This window comes from Macaca thibetana, chromosome 1 (assembly GCF_024542745.1).
Source record: "Macaca thibetana thibetana isolate TM-01 chromosome 1, ASM2454274v1, whole genome shotgun sequence".
NCBI lineage: Eukaryota > Metazoa > Chordata > Mammalia > Primates > Cercopithecidae > Macaca > Macaca thibetana.
Window position 1 is genome coordinate 124,202,656 of NC_065578.1, and position 12,819 is coordinate 124,215,474.

Below are 12,819 nucleotides of genomic sequence, written 5' to 3' on the forward strand. Positions count from 1 at the left end.
AGTTCTGTTAAATCCAAGACTGAGTGTGCCTACCAAAAGCAGCCAACCATCTTTCAAAACAAGAGGGTCCTGCTGGGAGATACTGGCAATGATAAGTTCCTATAGGACCATAAGATCAGTCTGCAGCTGGGCGCGGTGGCTCATGCCTGTAATCCTAGCACTTTGGAAGGCTGAGGTGGGTGGATCACCTCAGGTCAGGAGTTCAATACCAGCCTGGCCAACATGGTAAGACCCTGTCTCCACTAAAAAAATACAAAATTAGCTGGGTGTGGTGGCAGGCACCTGTAATCCCAGCTATTCGGGAGGCTGAGGCAGGAGAATCACTTGAACCCGGGAGGTGGAGATTACAGTGAGCTGAGACTGTGCCATTGCACTCCAGCCTGGGCAACGAGAGAGAAACTCCATCTCTAAAAAAAGAAAATCAGTTTTGGCGTCAATATACCTGTATAGGCCGAGGGCACCTATATTTACACTGATTGCCCCTTCATTGGTAACGTCTCCATCTGAGGGTGGATCCTGTCTGCATGGTGACCAAGATAAAAGATGCAAAAGATCAACATCATCCACCAAGATTATTTCCACTACATGTATAAGTACAGTTGCTTCAAGAAGCACAAGAACATGTTAATGCACCCATCTCCTTGCATCAGGGATGTCCAGATCAGCAACATCATCATGGTTGGGTAAGCACCAGCATGAGCAAGATGGTGCACTTCAACATGCTCATGGTCCCCAGTGCCACCAAGAAGCAATTCCAGTTCTGAGTCTGGATGCCTGCCTACTCCCTAATATGTTATTTTCCTATTAAAAAAAAAAAAGGTGAGGAGGGGAGAAATGCTAAATTTCAGATAGTGCCAGCGCCAGACTTGAGTTATAGAGCTCTGTCAAGTATGAAGTTGGCTATAGTTATCAGTGCAACTATTGATGACGGACTTTCTCATTAGCTGAGAAGGGATGAAAGTGAATGGAAGTGCTTAACTGACTCAGAGTGGTAGGTGAGCTCAAATAGGAAAGAAACCAACATCTGGTATGGTATGGATAGCAAAGGAGTCAATGATCCCATCTACTACCCTAAACTGAATGACCTCACACTGTATTTGAGTGACCTTGGCACAATCCACCTGAAAATGAATGTTCTTTTTTCTACTAATGAAACTCTGAACTTATAGAAAACTATTTACTTTCAGGCCAGGCGTGGTGGCTCATGCCTGTAATCCCAGCACTTTGGGAGGCTGAGGTGGGTGGATCATGAGGTCAGGAGTTTGAGACCAGCCTGGTCAATATGGTGAAACCCTGTCTCTAGTAAAAATATAAAAAATTAGCTGGGTGCTGCGGCACATGCCTGTAGTCCCAGCTACTTGGGAGGCTGAGGCAGGAGAATCACTTGAACCTGGAAGGTTGCAGTGAGCGGAGATCATGCCACTGCACTCCAGGCTGGGCGACAAAGCGAGACTCCGTCTCAAAAAAGAAAAAAAAAAAAAGAAAGAAAACTATCTACTTTCCTTATCTCCCATCAAGACATCCATTCATCCATTCCAGAGTTACCTCACGACTAGCTCCCTATCTTAATCTTGGTCAAGGAAATTAAGGTAACTTCTTTTTCAGAATTTCGGGAGCTGGTTCAAGGAACAAGGTTCCCTTTTAAAGCTTCTTTCATCCCAGCTTTCCAACAATTACCCTTAGGCCTTATTCAGGTCTTAGAGAAGTAGAATCCATTGTGCTTATTCACACTGATGACTACATCAATATATCTAAGAAGAGTAAGTGTTAAGACCAAACACATCATCAACTTGTTCAGCATAATTTGTTCATACCACAGTAACTGTGGGATGCAGTCTAAGATACTCTCTTCTTTCCTTTGTAGCAGCAAACCTCTGTGGCTCAAGGAAGTATGTCAGTTGGACGTCCTGTCCCATCTACTCAAGACCAATAAACAACACTTAAAAAGAACATAATCTCTTTATGTCTGCTTGGGATACAAATGTTCAGTTTGGATGATGAGAATGTGGCAAGTACTGGAGACAATGGCTGGTTCTTCTGTTTGTCCCAATAAACTCCAATGGAGGAACAAGCTAAACAGGTTTTGGATAGTTTCGGTCTATTGTATCTGGCTTATCAAATCTACAGCCTGGTACTTCTGGAACAAGACTGCCCCAGTGACGATAGTTAAAGATGGTGAAAATGAAGAATTCAACATGTATACGCAGTGCAGTCTGATGTCTTCGGATGTTCTCTAAAATTCTGCATTTGGTCAGAACTGGGAGTGAGATCAAGGTGCTTGCCTATTTCTGCTCCACTGCTCCTGATTCTGCTTTGCTGTCTTGGAGGGAGAGATTTAGATCTGGGGGCTGGTGGGGGCCATGCGCTTGGCAGCTTGCTGAGCTAACCAGTACTTATACCTTTTGGTCTTGGGCTTCTCAAAGTTCACCACAGACATAGGCACTCTTATAGTATCAAGCCCATTTACCTGCACACAAAACAATGGAAATTCTCAGAGATCAGTCAGGTAGGTAAGAATTAACACTACCTAATCCCAGCTTTTCACCCTGACTTTTCTCCCAGTCAGAAAAAGGAGAGCTAGGGCTGGGCACAGTGGCTCATGCCTGTAATCCCAGCACTTTGGGAGGCTGAGGCGGATGGATCACCTGAGGTCAGGAGTTTGAGGCCAGCCTGGCCAACATGGGGAAACCCTGTCTCTACTAAAATACAAAAATTAGCCGGGTATGGTGGCATATGCCTGTAATCCCAGCTACTAGGCAGGCTGAGGCAGAAGGATCGCTTGAACCTGGGAGGTAGAGGTTGCAGCGAGCTGAGATCATGCCACTGCACTCTAGCCTGGGCAACAGAGTGAGACTCCATCTCAAAAAAAAAAAAAAAAGAGAAAAAGAAAAAAGGGAGAGCTAGGTGCCAGGTGTGGTGGCTAATGCCTGTAGTCCTAGCTAGCTACCTGGGAGGCTGAGGTGGGAGGATCACTTGAACGCAGGAGTTTGAATCCAGCCTGGGCAATGAAACAAAACCCTGTCTTGGGAAAGAAAAAGGAAAAAAAGGAAAAAGGGGGTGAAAAAGGAGAAAGAAAAGAAGAAAAGAAAGTATGCAAAACACTCACCGTCACCTCACACCAATACTCGCCCCACCGTGTGATAGGCTCTTCTGGTAACTTTAATGTATGTGGGGCAACCACAACACCAAGCTGGAAAAAAAAAAAAATCTCAGCTCAAATGAACTGTTTTTGTGACTGCCACTTTAGGTAACTTCATAAAGAGGGTTACAGGATTTCCTGCACAGGGATGAATAAAACTGGGGTGTCTACTCTGGCTGATTCCATGGGAGAGAAGGGCATACACCTTCATAGACAGTAGTAGAGAAATTCAATTCTGATTTCTCAGAAAGGGAGGTAGATTCACAGAGAAACAGGGTTTGAGGCCAAAACCACTTCATCTACAGAAGTAACAATTCTCCAGTGAGTCACAAATCCCCAGCATTTCCCTAGGTAGACAGGAAATAAATGGAAACCATCACCTTTTCCTACCAATCTTCAAATTCTATGTGACCATCCTCAGTCCTTAGCCATTTCCTTCCCACACGCCTGCAAACCAACCAAGAATACTTTCCCTAACTACAGCTGGATGATCACACCCCTCCCTAACAAAGGGATCAATCTCAGGCCTCCTTCCCAGAGGCAGCTTCCACCTCAGGGGTAGAGTGGTTTTTGGGAACACTCACATTCTTGAAGAAGTGGCGGGCAACTATTTCAGGGTTCAGCTCCCATTTGACATTGTTCTTCATTCCTACCTCCAGGCGACAGCTTTTTAGAAATTTCACTGTCTGAAAGGAATTATGAGTTGGAGTCAAAGGAGAGGAAACATGTCAGGTCACAAGGTATGCAAGCCAAGCACGATGGCTCACGCCTGAAATCCCAGCACTTTGGAAGGCCAAGGTGGGTGGATCACTTCAGCCCAGGAGTTTGAGACCAGCGTGGCCAACATGGTGAAACCCCGTCTCTACCAAAAATACAAAAATTAGCTGGGTATAGTGGCGGGCGCCTGTACTGATTATCTTCTCATGTGTCTATGTTCTCTCCAACTTGTACATAAATATCCTTGAAGGTGGAGGCCTCATCTCAGACTATTCCATGGGTTCCCTGATTCCCAGATTGGGACCTCCCTTGGTACTTTAGGGCACTTCACCCAACACATCAGGGATCTCCCAAGAGGTCTCCATACCGGTTTTGTGGGGCAGCCACAACACTTCCCCTTTCTCCCACTCTTGGATCTGCCTGCAATCAGGAGACCTCAAGGGAATCAGGAAGACTCTCAGGGTAAGGTTGTTAAGTCTTGTAAGTGATCAATAAATACTTTTTACATTTCTACTCACCGCTTCACCTGCCTTGGTCTGGAGCTTCTCTAATTTTCCTTCTTGTCTCAGCTAGAAAAGAAAGTTAAAGATGAAAAGCAGTAAGAGAAAAATGAACCCATGTTAAATAGCATCAAACTATTCCCATGCTGGGCATTGGCTGGGCTTCTGGATTCCTGTTCTTCTAGTTCCTATTTCATTTTCAAGTTAAATATCAAAGGGAAGGAAGCTGCGAGAGAAAAGTTGTTTTATCTCTCCAAGTCTCTGTCCTTCCTTTGAGCTCACCGATTTCTCCTCTTCAAACAGCTTCTTGTTTTCAGGGGATGCATATACAGCCAGTCCCTGAGGAAGGAGTCCATTCCGGCCCAAAGATTTCCTCACTGACACCAGGTCACCCCGGACTCCAATATCTGTCAATGAGAACAGAGAGAGGGGATTAGAACCATCTAGGAGTCCCTAAAGAAAAGATGATCAAAGAGAGAAGCACCTCTTTCTCACAGTGCTTATTTTTCCTAAAAGAAATGCTAATTCATACTCACTAGGAACAAGATTTAAGAGACTGCTAATTAGTTTCTTTACGACTTGATGTATAAATTTAATATCCCCTGTATACAGGGAGGAGTTGTCCCATGAGAGGATGTCAGTTGTGGCACAAATTGTCAGGCTCCTCTCCCCACACCCTGTTAACGATGTTGCTTGCTGTCTTTATGTTTTAATTTTCAATGCTGGAGGCCAATGTCACAATCACAATAGTTTTTATGGCTTCCTCTTCTCACATATAGAGCTGATTATTTCCACAAAGAAAAAACAAGGCAAACAGTTGAGGGGGACAGGCAGGAAAAAGCTGATGCCAAATTGGACCAGCCTCAGAGGAGGAGCCTCGGCCCGGGCCTTACTCTCCACCGACTGCGTGAGGATGAGCTCCAGGTTTTCCTTGGGCCGATGCTTCGTGTCCTCCACCAGCTTATAGACGCGATGTCGCCGGTGCAGGCGCGGCTTCCGGCCCTCCCCGGCCAGCGGTACCTTCCACCAGCGCTCCACGATGACCGTGCCCTGGCGGCCAGGAAAGCGACGGTGAGCTAGTCTCCACAAGGAACACCGTCTCCCTCCACCACGGCCGCCAGGCCTTAAAGGAAAGCCCGCCACCCCCACATCGGCCCCCTCCAGGTCCCAGTGAGCCTCCAGGAACAATACTCGAGCGTTATCTACCCCCTACCCCAGACTCGGCCCTCACCCGATTTTGAGAGAGGCTGAAGTCGCGCGCCAGGCCAGGGGAGTTCCCTTCATGTCGCGGCCGCAGTAGCTCCTGGATACCTCCCCGCAGCAGCCGCTCAGTGCCCGCCCGTAGCAGAGCTCTGCCCGGAGCCGTGACCACGAGCGCCGCCATGTTCGCAGGCACAGAATGAGACCTAAGGGAGGACCCCAGCGTCGGGCGGCAGGAAAGGCCCCCGCCAGGGCTGCCTGCGGCGCGCCGGGGCGGCTTTGGTCTGGGCTGAGCTGGTGGATGGGGATTGGGCCGGGGGACAGATGGCAGTGCGGCTTGCCTATTTTTTCTTTTTGGCAGAGGGGAGGGACGCCCAGAATTACTGACTGATAATGGAATGAGTGTTAGGTGGACTGACGCCGGAAAAGACGCTCTTCCTCTGGAAAGTGTGGGCTTTGCTTTAGCTCTAGTTGCTGGGGTAACTTTTAATTCTGACGTTTTGTGATGACTGGATACTGACGGGAGAATGAATGATGCTCTCACTTTTCCTTACTTCAAATCTACCTAAAAGTAGTAAAGGATGGGATCCCTTGGAAAATTCTGCCAGCTCCAGGAAGAGCCTAACCCTTAATCATTACACTGCAGTATTTAAGCTAATAAAGGAGAATTCTAAATCACAAGCTGTGTAAGCCATAGAAAAAAAGCAACTATAGTAGGGCCCCGACAGTTCCCTCTGGGGAGGGTCTCAGTACTGGACAGAAGACCATAAAAATTGGATGAAAGAAGGTCCGTTTGGCAGAGATTATGGAAAGACTGGCCCTTAAGCATACTGACCAGTCCTCCTTCCTGCTAAATACACTTTACGTGGCCTCCGGGACACCGGTCTTCTTCAGTCTCCTCTGCTGATTTCTCCTTTTCTCCCTGCTTCTTAGAATGCCCCCGGGACGGCCGGGGGCGGTGGCTCAAGCCTGTAATCCCAGCACTTTGGGAGGCTGAGACGGGCGGATCACGAGGTCAGGAGATCGAGACTATCCTGGCTAACACGGTGAAACCCCGTCTCTACTAAAAAATACAAAAAAAAAAAAAAAAAAAAAACAACTAGCCGGGCTCGGTGGCGGGCGCCTGTAGTCCCAGCTACTCGGGAGGCTGAGGCAGGAGAATGGCGTGAACCCGGGAGGCGGAGCTTGCAGTGAGCCAAGATCGCGCCACTGCACTCCAGCCTGGGCGACAGAGCGAGACTCCGTCTCAAAAAACAAAAAAACAAAACAAAACAAAACAAAACAAAAAAAAACAAACAAAGCCCCCGGGACTCCGTTTTTTAACCTTTACTCTTCTCAGTATACAGTCACTGTTGATCTCATCCGGTCTCGTGGCTTACAATACCATTTATATGCCAGTGACTCCCAAATTTCTAGTCCATTCTAGACATCTCCCAAACTCGTCTCAAATATTCAACTGTTACTCGTCATTTTCCTCTTATGTATCTAAAGGACACTTCAAAGTTAACTGTCCTAATTTATTTAAGGCCCCCCCCCGTCCCCAAAACTGCCCCATTTGCAGCCTTTCTCCTCTCAGTTGACAGAAACTCCATTCTTTCCATTCTAACTCTATTCCCTCATACTCCATCAGGAAATCCTGTGGGTTCTACCTTTAAATTACAGATAGTCCCTGACTTGGATTTACAATTTTTGAGTTTGTAATGGTGTGAAGGTGATGTGCACTCAGTAGGACATCAATAAGTTACATGAAATATTCAACACTTTATTATAAAATAGGCTTTGTGTTAGATGATTTTACCCAACTGTCGGCTAAGTTGTCTGAGCATGTTTAAGGTAGGCTAGGCTAAGCTATGGTGTTTGGTAGGTGTATTATATGCATTTTCAACTTATGATACTTTCAACATATGATGCGTTTATCAGGACATAGCCCTATTGTAAGTCAAGGAGCACTTGTATTTCCAGAATCCAACCATTTGTCACCACCTCCAATGCTCTACCCTGGAATAAGACACGACTTTCTCCTGGATTACTGCAATAGTCCCCTAAAAGATATCCCTTCATTCTCTACAGTTTATAATTCTCTGTAGCTTATTTATAGCAGCCAGAATGATCTTTTTAAAGCATAAGTCAGATCATATCATTCTTCCACCCAAAACTTTGTAATGACTTCCTCCTTTACTCAAGGTAAAAGAAAAAGGCCATCAAATGGTCTACAAGGCCATACGTAATCTGACCCCATTAGCTCCTCTGTAGTTTACACTGCTCCACCCACAGTGGCCTCCTTGTTTCTTGAAAACAGCAGGCACATTTCCTGCTCAGGGCTTTTGCACTGGCTACTTCTGCATTGGATGCTCTTATCCTCAGATGCTGGCTTGGTTAACAACCTCACATCCTCCAAGTGTTTAAATGTCAGTTTTTTTCAATGAGAGATTACCCTATTTGTTATTGTAACCCTGACCCATCCCCTTCATGTTCCTTATCTTCCTTTATCTTGCTCTATTCCCCCCACCCCATAGCAGTTACCTTCTAACATACTAAATAATTTACTATGTTTATTTTTCTAGGGTTGTCCTCTCACTTTTGGAAGATATGCTCCTTAGGGCAGGGATTTGTTTTGTTCATTGATGTATCTCAAGCACCTAGAATAGTGCCTGGCTCATAATAGACCCTCGATAAATATTTGTTGAATGGATAAATATGCAGAGGTCTCAAATTGGCAGCCCCAGAACCAAATTTTGCTTACAATGTATCAACCTTTTTTTAGTAGTCGATATTTTTTTAAATTGGAGAAATTTACTACAAAACTCTTTCCAGTTTCTGTTCAAAAATCATATGATACAGCACCATCAAGTCTGCATTCCTGCATGGAACTGGATGGAACTGAGTTGTGTGGACTTCCTTTAGATAAGGTGTGAGCTTTCCTATTTTGCTACAGCCCTACCCTGCCACTCCACTAATTTCCATAAGCCGTATAGGCCCCTGAAGGCATTTAGTTTGCAATTCCTACCCTACAAGGTAGGATTCAACAATCTGTAGCAACCCTGGGTTATTAAGGGTAGGGATAATAAAAACACTCAACTGGTATGAACTGGGAACCAACTAATCAGGTCACCACTGGATCAGAGCCTTGGAAGACTCCTGCAGTGTCAGATACCAACTCTTTATTTGCTGGATTTTAGGGGAAGGGGAGTGTCCCCAGAGGAGCAGGGTGGGTGGGCACAAGTGCTCAGGCAGGGCTTTTGGCCAACCAGTACAGAAGTCTTCAAGTTCTATTTTTAAATCATTCATACAGCCATAACGTGCATACTAGTCGAATATGAGCCTTAGATAAGGGATTACGGTAGGTGAGCAGCAGAGTGGAGTCCTGAGGTGACATAAGGGCTGACCCCTTGTCCATGTCATAGTGCCCAGCGGGTCACAATGACACCAGGTTGCCTAAACCTCTGCCACCCACCTGTGAACCTCACTTTGCCACAGGGAGGCACTGAACTGAAAAACTGCCTTGTAACAGGTGTCGCCCCTCTGTCTACTCCCTTTCTTATATCAAGAGGGGAAAAACACGTAACTACCTCTACCCGATCTGGTCACCATACGCCTATTACCTTTACTGTTACAAGTACCGGATCACCCTCCGGGAGAAGATGCTGCCTCGTTGTTATAAAAGGTACTTGTTTTCATCTCTATTTGTAGTTGTTTATATAAAATGTAAGGAAAAAGTGTAAGAATTTGAAAGAATTTCCCAAATAGCAAGAAATAACAACAGAATAGGGGGTGGAAAGCTGGCATGGAACTTTAGAATATTTCCATCTGGTTGACTCAGGAACATAGAAACAGGCTGGACAACAGAAAATACAGATCATGCCAGAGCCTGGTACTGTGTATCTAGAAGTTATGTCTTCCCATCTCAGATTCCAAGATAAACTAATTTGGGTCTCCTTCCCAACCAGCATCACTTATAAGGAAGAGGAGGACTTGACACTCCAGCCCCGTTCCTGCCTCCAGTGCTCCTGAGTCCCTAGTAGGCCTCCAGGTGGGCAAAAGCACCGAGCAGGGTAACCACGACCAGCTTAAAGAACTGTATTCGGTAAGTGAACTGTGAGCTGGTGCTGTGACAGGGCAGCCCTTTGCTTGCATACCTTGCAGAGGAGCGACATTGGCAAGTTGGAAGATCAATTATAGAGGTAGATGGAATCCTGGAATGCATGTGTAAAAGCTACTTTTTATATAGACAAGGATTCTGGCCCACAGACTATAAAATCAAGGTCATACAGATGGTAGTGAAAATCAGGATGGGAAAAAAGGGAGTGGGGACAAAGGTAGAACGAACTTTATAGGACTTCTGGGACATAAAGCTGTTTAGATGCTACGCAGGATCTGGAATCCAGAACTTGCCCACATATCACATTGCAATAACAAGCCTGGTTGTAATCACGGCATTTTAAATAGAAGAATTTAGAGAAAACCCATATAATGAAAAAAGTGGAAATTATTAGTGAGAAAGGAAGCACATTATAAAGCTTTGTTTAAATCCTAAGCTCTCTGATGTAAACATTTCTAAGTTCCTAAATGGTTATCGTACTCCTGCGTTGAAGTCAGCAGGCAGTAATACTGCCTCAGCTGGATTGTTTGATATAAAGGAGAACTCCATAATAGGCATAGGCTATTAGTTCCTAGGACTAAAGGATATTATTGCATCTTTAAGATCTTGGCTCCGATTCTCCCAGGCTCCCCCAATCAACGCCCACCTTGCTTCAACGGACACACCCCAATCTGCCTGAGGTCTGATTTGAAGGCTAGAGGAGCATTTTTACTCCTTTTCCAGGCTGGGAACTTGACGGTGCTAGCTACTGATCCCCTGCTCCACCAGGACCCAGTACAGTTAGACTTTCACTTCCGCCTCACCCCCCAAACCTCCGCCCATTGGCACGGCCTTCTCTGTGACCGTCGACTCTTCCTGGATATCCCATATCGGGCCTTGGATCAAGGCAACCGGGAAAGGTGACTGAGCCTGGAAGGGAGAATGGGGAGGGAACAGGTAGGGGATTTCACCCTTCTATCATGTCATAGTACATAGGGCTAATTCTAGAGCTAGATATAAGCAATCCATTCACCTGGCATGCAGACAAGCCTGTGAGCTAAGCCAGGATATGGGTTTCAAGGGATAAGAGTCCATGGGAAGTTGGACTCAGATCCAGAAATAGTTGAATAACGGGAAGTACTTTCTAACTGTTCATCTCAGTAGTCGTTTCTCTCCAGGCCCCTTCTGTGGCTTACATCCAGTGGTGTGCAATCTCTTGGCTTCAGAGAAAAATCTACCAAAACTAGTTTAACAACTTCCATTTCCTGGCTTGGGTGGGTGGAGGGCAGAAAACAACCAATAAGATTTTTTCTGCTCCAAGTAGGTGTCTTTCTGGATTCTGAGTTGGCCAAACATTTTAACTGTTTTTCTGTGGCTGCTAGTTTGACTGCAACGCTGGAGTACGTGGAAGAGAAGACAAATGTGGACTCTGTGTTTGTGAACTTCCAGAATGATCGGAACGACAGAGGTGGGGATCTGCTGCTCTTCCTTGCTCTTCGTGCTGAGGCAGCTGGATAACTCCTTTTCCTTTATAGGAGACCCTCTTCCCCCATCTTTAAAAATGCACCCTCAGGCATTTCAGGGATTCTTTTCTTCCCACCCACCGCGAAGGAAGTTAAAGTGCCTAGCATTCTGTTCCATCAAGTTACAAGTGGACTCTGAGGAAGCCCCTGCAGGTGGTGTTAGGGGCCAGACTGAAGGAGCACTGGCAAAATTAGACAGAATCCATTCGAAGGATGTGGTCAGCAGGACAAAATGGATCTCAAATATATTGAGCACGTACAATGTGAAAGGGTCAGACATAAGGCCAAGGGAATGGGAACATATTTAACCAGATGCCTGGAGCATATGTTACAAAAACCACAGCCTCTTGCCTCACGGAGTTCAAACTCTGTTGGATATAAGACAATGGATGGTGAATAACCATTCATAAGTGATAGCTACTATTTCAGAGCTTACTATGCCATCATTGTATTAGTATATAAGTAGACCTCACCAATCTCTAGTGTTAAGCACTTCATGAACATCTCATTTAATCTTAAATTCTCTGAGGAGGAAGGTTCTATGATTTATAAATGGAAAATTTTATAAATGGGAAACTGAAGTTCTGAAGGACTAACTCACAGAACAAGTGTTAAAGCCAAGGTTAGAGCCTAGGTCTGTTTGACTAAAGCACATCCTATATGCCTGCACTACACTGCTTCCCAGGGCCACTCCCTAGTGGAAGAAATCAAATCTGGGGGCATACATGTATTGAGTTTTAAAGCATGTTCTAATCATTTGTTCTATCCTTTCACAGGTGCCCTGCTGCGGGCCTTCAGCTACATGGGCTTTGAGGTGGTCAGACCAGGTCACCCTGCCCTCCCTCCCTGGGACAATGTCATCTTTATGGTGTATCCCCTTGAAAGGGATGTTGGCCACCTGCCCAGTGAGCCTCCTTGAACGTGCTTATTCCAACGCTTTGAGGGGCTGGAAGCCTTGACACCTGGGAATCAGGGGCCCGAGATGTAATTCAGAACACCTTCCATCCTAGGAATAAAGGGTAGTTGCAATCATCAAGTGTTCACTGTTTCTTGGGTGGGGGCGGGGGTGGGGGGTGGGAGTGGGTAATAGGGTTGGCTGGAGTGGGACATACACCTTACAGAGCTAAATTCACTAAAAAGACCACAGGTACCTGAACTACAGAGGGAAAGTACCCAAGGATTTTTGGTTCCCTTTGCCTTCCTCCATGCCCCAAACCATTTCCTCATTTATTCTAACCATTTACTGAGCACTAATCAGTGAACTCCCTAGTTCAGAAAGACTAAGCTTTGTTGGGCTGTTTTTATCCATATATTTCAGTTGAGGTGCTACAGATGTGGAGAAAACCAGAGAAGACATAGATCTCTTGGCTTTGGTCCAAGTGGGGGATTCTCAACAGACAGAATAGGTAACATAGAAGAGGGCATTCCAGGGAGCAGGAAAAGTACTGGGTTATACTAGCAGAATGACAACCCATCAGAATGGGCTGTAAACAGGTCAGACTTAAAGGCATATTAAAGAAAAAGACTTTTATACATAGTAACAAACTGCAGGTAAGAATGAGACATTACTCATTTTCCAGGGTAGGAAGTCTTATGATTTATATCAGGGATCTCTATCTTAAGAGTAAAGGTTCCCTAAGGAACTCTGGTAGCACCAATTCC

At 45.6% G+C, this 12,819-nt stretch overlaps 2 protein-coding genes across 2 annotated transcripts in view; one reads left to right on the plus strand and one right to left on the minus strand.

Annotated features, from left to right (window-relative positions):
• Window positions 1-1,940: 1,940 nt before the first annotated feature.
• MRPL9 (mitochondrial ribosomal protein L9) overlaps window positions 1,941-12,819 on the minus strand; it is a 30,135-nt gene continuing 19,256 nt past the window's right edge. Inside the window, exons 2-8 of the mRNA XM_050755266.1 lie at window positions 5,588-5,763; window positions 5,250-5,406; window positions 4,639-4,763; window positions 4,375-4,425; window positions 3,724-3,825; window positions 3,107-3,190; window positions 1,941-2,467 (exon numbers count right to left, since the gene is read on the minus strand). Of these exons, the coding sequence (XP_050611223.1) occupies window positions 2,336-2,467; window positions 3,107-3,190; window positions 3,724-3,825; window positions 4,375-4,425; window positions 4,639-4,763; window positions 5,250-5,406; window positions 5,588-5,740 (804 nt within the window). The 5' untranslated portion in view covers window positions 5,741-5,763 and the 3' untranslated portion in view covers window positions 1,941-2,335. The remainder of the gene's footprint in view (window positions 2,468-3,106; window positions 3,191-3,723; window positions 3,826-4,374; window positions 4,426-4,638; window positions 4,764-5,249; window positions 5,407-5,587; window positions 5,764-12,819) is intronic.
• On the plus strand, window positions 8,726-12,189 carry OAZ3 (ornithine decarboxylase antizyme 3). The gene is given in 6 exon segments (XM_050755442.1): window positions 8,726-9,220; window positions 9,504-9,564; window positions 9,566-9,640; window positions 10,379-10,554; window positions 11,017-11,102; window positions 11,934-12,189. Coding segments are annotated over 6 exon segments (564 nt in total). The 5' UTR covers window positions 8,726-9,197; the 3' UTR covers window positions 12,077-12,189.